General features: G+C 53.3%; 1 protein-coding gene across 4 annotated transcripts; it reads left to right on the forward strand.

Moving 5' to 3' along the window:
- Nucleotides 1-975: 975 nt before the first annotated feature.
- On the forward strand, nt 976-5,365 carry LOC125511080 (vacuolar protein 8-like). 4 transcript variants are annotated; one of them, XM_048676376.1, is made up of 3 exons: nt 976-1,147; nt 1,324-1,452; nt 3,390-5,365. In XM_048676376.1, exon 3 carries the CDS (start codon nt 3,428-3,430, stop codon nt 5,108-5,110), a length of 1,683 nt encoding a protein of 560 aa, XP_048532333.1. In that variant the 5' UTR covers nt 976-1,147; nt 1,324-1,452; nt 3,390-3,427; the 3' UTR covers nt 5,111-5,365. The 4 variants fall into 4 exon arrangements, with proteins under 4 accessions (XP_048532333.1, XP_048532325.1, XP_048532318.1 ...); XM_048676368.1 differs by having other exon boundaries at nt 1,327-1,452; XM_048676361.1 differs by lacking the exon at nt 976-1,147 and having other exon boundaries at nt 1,177-1,452.
- The last annotated feature ends 1,538 nt before the right edge of the window (nt 5,366-6,903 follow it).

Raw genomic sequence — 6,903 nt, forward strand, 5'->3', positions numbered from 1 at the left:
GGATATTTACTCTTTCCCTAGTTTGAATCTGCAAAAGAGGGGGAGGAGGTGAGCTGAAAAATGCTCATGTGACTAGGGAACGGTGACTGGTAAGCTCATCACAAGTCATAAATACAGTGTATGCAACGCCAGCCGATGGGTACGCACCACAAATAAATGGTGGCGCACGGCAACCGGACACGGATAGGTAGATGGACGGGCGGATCCCTCCCAACAAGACAGTGCCATCGCATGGCGTTCGTATGCAAAGTACCCTATTCCCAACCCGTGAAGTACCTGTACGTGTACGTGGTAGACCGGATGAGACACCGACACCTAATCCTGCCTTGTGTTGTGCGATTGGAAAAATCTGGTGGTTAAAATTAGCTTTGCGACGAGCTGAAAGCTACTTTCATCTGAAAAAGGAGGCGCACATGTAATAATGCGACGGGTTCCGTTGCGAACAGCGACGCAAGATGAAACCATCACATACAGTGATCGTACGATTAAAAGGTGATTTTAGAACTTATTTATATATATATATATATATCACTTAGTTTTACTGATTTTCTCAGATCAAAACACTTTCCGTTTTCTTCTCCTGTTACCACGTGTTAATGCTGAATCCAAAAAACGCCCTCAACCACAAGATGTCAAGCTTATTCAAATGGCATCGTGAGATGGTGTCAATACTAGATCGAGAAGCACTCGTGGGTAGAACAGTCGAAACGGCAGCGACCTGGATTCAATTCAAAAACCCTCCCACTCCCCCTGCCTCCAGCTGCAGCGGATGTCAGCCAAAAGCCGTAAAAGGACGCCGAGCGAGTGCCAGCAGCAGCCACTCACCGATTCAAAACCCGCGGCGCTCAAACGGTCGGATCCCCGCGGCCGCAGGTCCCCGACCCCCCACCATCCCTCCCACTCCCACGTGCCCCCCCTCCCCGATCCGACGGCCCCGCCTCGCCCCAATTCAAAACACCTCCTCGTCCCCCACTCCCCACACACCACCACAACAACTAGCAGCCAAGGAGAGCAGCGCGAGTCCGCCCGGAGAGAAATAAATTCGGAAGGCCGTCTCCCCAACGACTCGCTCGAAACTGCGCGGCGCGACGCCAGAGGGACCTGTCGGACGCGGCTCGCTCGCTACAAGTGCAGCGCGGTGGCCGTGGTGAGTGTTTTTGTTAATCATTCCCCAATCCTCTCTGCTTGCTCCTGCCCTGCTCTTCTCGCCTCTCCTCCCACTCCCACGCGCGCACGCCTACTCGCTGAGGAATACGATGCTGGTGATCTATTGACCCTTATGATGGGCAACTGATTGATTGATGATTGGCATTTTCATCGTAGCAGCAGCGGCGGCGGCGGCGGCACTAGCTCTCGTGGGTTTCTTCGCGCTGGCGGTCGGCGTCGGGAGGAGGGACGGAGCAGGGGCGAGCGGGGGCACGTCCGGCGGAGGCGAGCGGACCGGAAGGCGAGGTAACTAGCTTGCTTGCTTCCTTCATCTCCCCTTGATTTTTTCTGCACGTGATCTCTGGGCTGGATAGTGGATACGCGTCCGGTTGCCTTTCGCCTTTGCTTCCTCGCGGCCGACTTTCCCGTGCTCCCTTGGTAGCCTTGCAAGCCAAGCTAAGCATCACCGGGGCTTTTTCTCCCTGTGTCCGTCCCGTCCACATTGTAGATTTCAGAATATCCCTGCAAGTGTTTGCGAATTGTGGCGCGTGATCGTAAGTTCGAGAAAGGAACGAGAGAGATTTGGGAGCGACTTATTTCCGGCCGTATGCATCATCCTCCTTTTTACAGGTTGGGGATTTTCTAAGTTTGCGAGAAACTCCGTACTTATTTTCGAAATCCACAGAACTTTCTATGTAGGGACGTTTATGCGATTTCAGCAAAAGTACGGGTCAGACGACAATAAATCCCGTCCTCATCCGTGCCGGCGCCGAGCCGCCGACGCTGCCCACGCCGGCGCTCGCACGTCGCTGGCACAAAATACGACAGCTGTATTCACCGCGTTGCCCGCTCCCGATGACGCGTGCGGCTTTGCGTCGCCTCTCTCTGAAAGCAAATCGAAACGCTGCCCCGGGCCCACACCCCAAGCACCCCGTGCGTTCGGATCCGGGAGCCCGAGGCCGTGTGCTCTGGGCTCGGTCGGCCGCGTTTGGGTTCCCCGCGACGCTGCCGATCCGGCTCATCATGATGCGGTGCCCCGCCACTCATCCGCTGACGTGCCGGCCCCACCGTGTCCTTACGGCACGCACCTCTAGGGAAAGCTGTTGCCACGGAGAAAAAGACGTCGTGTTACGCAGATCGCGTGCGCGGTGCGTCGCTCCATGACCCGCTGACAAGTGGGCCCGCTTCCTTTTATATAACTCAAAGAAGAAGAAGTGCCTCTACCGCTGATAGTTACTAGCTACTATAGTGTTAATCTCGGGTCAGGTTAAAGTCCGTAGGATCTCTTTCTGTGCATGCGTGGCTACTCTAGAAGCTCGTGATAAAATTTGTATACGTAATATAGTTGTGGTGAGAGTTTTTTTTTTGCCTTTTTCTTTTTCACATGGCATGCAGCTTTTTGGAGGGCTTATCGGCTCGTCTACGATACGTCGCCCCACGCAATTATTTCCCCATGATTCTTTTGTGTTACGAAAGCGCCAGATCTTTGGATTACAATACAAGAAAGTACTCTAGCCTAGTGTGAAAATTATGAGTACCCAAATCATGCTCCTTTTGTCCTAAGCACTCCAAGCTTACGCTTAAGATCGCGAACTTTCCTCAGACGGCACCCACCGCCGCCCTCGGCTTAAGCCAGCCCCTCTAATGCCGAATCAAACGTTGAAACAAAATTGCTTAGAAGAAAATGCACGCGCCAGTCTGTTTTGATGCTTGGAAGTAACATGCATGCAGAGCCAAATGCTATAGTACTCGTACGTCTCCCGTTCCGTTCTAATCGCACCACTTGGCCATCTCTCCCGTTGCTGAATTTATTTATTTGCTTGTTCTCATTCACTCGTCACCTACCTGGCCCTGATTCCGCGGGTCAAAACTCAGAATGCCTCCAGCCTGAATTTATTCTGTTACCGAACAGTGCAAAGCAAGTGAGAAAGCCTGGGAATTCTGATAGGGCCATCGTACCAGCTCCTGATCTTGTGTGTCGCCGCCCGCGGCATTTAATCCTTCCGATTTCGCATTTCGTCCACCCAAAGCAATGGAAAGGCCTGCGGAGAGCATGCTAGATTGCTAGATGAGGTTAGCAGTAGCTTTCCACGACTGATTTTGATTCGTTTAAAATACGGAGGATTCCTTCTTGTGTCCCCTTCTAGCTTCTTCTTCGCTGTTTTCTTTTCCATGATTTGTCCGCTTCTTCCTTCCTTCACTGACTGAGGTGGGAGCGTCGCTAATCTAGTGGATGCCTGCAGATCACGAGGCTGAGTGTTGTAGCTGGTGCGACCAGGAAATGAGCTTGCACAGCAGTCCGGCCGCGGCCGGGGACGCGCCGACCGGGACGGCGGAGGAGCTGCTCGAGCGGGCGCGGGGCCTGGTGCCGGCCGCGCTGGACGCTGCGCGCGCGGCGACGGGGTTTGGCGGGCGGTGGAAGGCGATCGCGGCGAGGCTGGAGAAGGTGCCGCCGTGCCTGTCCGACCTGTCCAGCCACCCCTGCTTCTCCAAGAACGCGCTCTGCCGGGAGCTGCTGCAGTCCGTTGCCGCCACGCTCGCCGAGGCCGCCGAGCTCGGCGTGCTCTGCCGCGAGCCGCCCAAGGCTGGCAAACTGCAGATGCAGAGCGACCTCGACGCTCTCGCCGGGAAGCTGGACCTCAACCTCCGGGACTGCGCGCTGCTTGTCAAGACTGGTGTTCTGTCAGATGCGACGGTTCCGTCTCCTCCGGCTGAGGCGGCGGCGGCAGCGGCCTCGCAGACGGACGTGCGGGAGCTGCTCGCTAGGCTGCAAATTGGGCACGCCGAGGCGAAGCACCGGGCTGTGGAGGGGCTCCTTGATGCGCTGCGCGAGGACGAGAAGAGCGTGCTGTCGGCGCTCGGCCGTGGCAACGTGGCCGCGCTGGTGCAGCTGCTGACGGCTACGGCGCCCAAGATCAGGGAGAAGGCGGCGACCGTGCTCTGCTTGCTTGCCGAGTCCGGCAGTTGCGAGGGCTTGCTGGTGTCGGAAGGCGCGCTGCCGCCGCTCATCCGGCTGGCGGAGTCCGGCAGCCTTGTTGGCCGGGAGAAGGCCGTCATCACGCTGCAGCGTCTGTCCATGTCGCCCGAGATTGCCCGCGCAATCGTCGGCCACAGCGGCGTCCGCCCACTCATCGAAATCTGCCAGACCGGGGACTCCATCTCGCAATCCGCGGCGGCGGGCGCGCTCAAGAACCTCTCCGCGGTGCCAGAGGTCCGGCAAGCGCTGGCCGAGGAAGGCATCGTGCGCGTCATGATCAGCCTGCTCGACCGCGGCGTCGTGCTGGGCTCCAAGGAGTACGCGGCGGAGTGCCTGCAGAACTTCACGTCGAGCAACGACAACCTGCGGCGCGCCGTGGTGTCCGAGGGCGCGCTGCCCAGCCTGCTCGCCTACCTCGACGGCCCGCTGCCGCAGGAGTCCGCCGTGGGCGCGCTCCGCAACCTCGTCTCCGCCGTCTCGCCGGACAACCTCGTGTCGCTCGGCGTGCTCCCGCGGCTCGCGCACGTGCTCCGCGACGGCTCCGTGGGCGCGCAGCAGGCGGCCGCGGCGGCCATCTGCAGGATCTCCAGCTCCCCGGAGATGAAGCGGCTGGTGGGCGACCACGGGTGCATGCCGCTGCTGGTGCGGCTGCTGGAGGCCAAGTCGAGCGGCGCGCGGGAGGTGGCGGCGCAGGCGACGGCGACGCTGATGAGCTGCCCGGCGAACGCGAGGGACGTGAAGAAGGACGAGAAGAGCGTGCCGAACCTGGTGCAGCTGCTGGACCCGAGCCCGGGGAACACGGCCAAGAAGTACGCCATCTCCTGCCTCCTGGCGCTGTCGGCGAGCAAGCGGTGCAAGAAGCTGATGATCGCGCAGGGCGCCATCGGGTACCTGAAGAAGCTCTCCGAGATGGACGTGGCCGGCGCCAAGAAGCTGCTCGAGAAGCTGGAGCGTGGCAAGCTGCGCACCCTATTCACCAGGAAGTAAAGCAAGGAGAAGCGTTCTGTTTTGCCGTGAACCTGTAAAAAGAGCCGCCGTCCTGTGTTCATAGTCTCTATGAAGGCAGTGCAGACTGCAGAGAGTGGTACTGTCGTTGCCGATTTGAACCTTTTAACATACCCCGCGTTGTAGTATCGCTGGTTAATGTGCATGTCACCTATGTCAGGCAGTTGATGCATTAGTTCTTTAACTTAGGCTGAAGAATGCCAATAAAAGAATGTTCAGTGAAGAACATTTTGCCGACTTGTATTGTCTGCTGAGTTTTGAGTTTAGGGCCAATTCTGATCTCTGTTTGGCTATATACATATTAGCAAGAATCTGGGGCAGCAATCTGGTTTTATCGCACGGAAACACTAGAATCTCATAGTTCCTTGATGAAATAATTGTTGCATGTCATTGTAGTATGAAAAGCATGATAGCGACAAATCACACGCGCGGGAAGGCGAATGATTTTTCTTGATGTCATTGCCGTCCGGTACATGGTGTTTATCAGTGGGTAATTGGTCCCTTTCGCTAGTGATACTGGTGGACAGGGAAAGCATCATACCGTCACAGACATATTGATTAGCCAACCGAATTCTTATGTTTCTCCATATGATTTCTTCATGAAGTATTCAGATGCAGATGATGGTTGATCAATCTGGAAGGTGAAAGGTCAGTCTCCGGCAATCATTGTCTTGACTAAGTCTCAAACTGATGAAGTGATCAGCGGGTGACGATGTGTCAGACAGGAATCCGCTTTCCATCTCTCACGTGCAAACACTTCACTTCACTTCACTGAGCCCGTTGGTCGATCAGTGGTTCAGAGCAAACAAATTTGTTTGATGATTAAAGGATGGCAAAGAAAATGTGTATCGATCACATAACAGTATGAAGTACCCCCTCCGTAAACTAATATAAGAATGTTTAGATCACTGTTTTAGTAATCTAAACGCTCTTATAATAGTTTACAGAGGGAGTATATTGAAATGATATAAGTGGATGGTCAAAATACAAAGTGAAAAAGTTATTCCCTTATATAAATTTTTCTTCAGTTTATCATACCTATATCAATATCTATACACCATAAGAGAGCATTTCCTGCTTCAAAACAAGAAAAGAAAAAGAAAAGGAGAGCATTACTATTCGGCACGCTTTGCGTCAAATAGTCGTTGAAACACACATCAGACCCTTCCCAATGCTCCACCGTGGACAGGTGCTAAGCATGCCACATAAGAAAAAAAATGACATGGCACAACATTTAAGGAAAGGAAAGAGTACTTTGGTGACCCTAGGAAGAACCAACGCCAAGCGTGAGAACCTAGGCAAAGCACTTAAATGAAACAATTTGATCAATGCATGAGAGACTTTAGGTGCTAACTCATTAAATAGTGTGCTTAACAACAACAAGTTAAGCACCTATGCATTGGGGAGTTGAGTTGCTAAGATATTTAATGCACTTATCACCTCATCTAAACACTTTTGCATTGAAAGAGATCTCATAGCCACAAGCGGGTGTTACTGGGCTGACCCATTTAAAGTTAGTTACATGCTGAGGAATCCAAGTTTTGGCAACCTCTGGAAAGTTCCTGACCGGTTTTGAAACCTTGTAAAAGGTTTCTGAACTGTGTTTTTTCTTCTTTTCTGGGTTTTTTTTAAATATGTCATATTTTACTAGTTTTTTAAGAAAATTTCGTAAAATGTTCAAAAGTTTCAAAATTTGTTCATGTATTTAAAAAGATCATAAATTTGAAGAAAATGTTGGTATTTTCACAAAATGTATGCAAATTTTAAAATTTGAT

The sequence above is a fragment of the Triticum urartu genome, chromosome 1 (assembly GCF_003073215.2).
Source record: "Triticum urartu cultivar G1812 chromosome 1, Tu2.1, whole genome shotgun sequence".
Taxonomy (NCBI): Eukaryota; Viridiplantae; Streptophyta; class Magnoliopsida; order Poales; family Poaceae; genus Triticum; species Triticum urartu.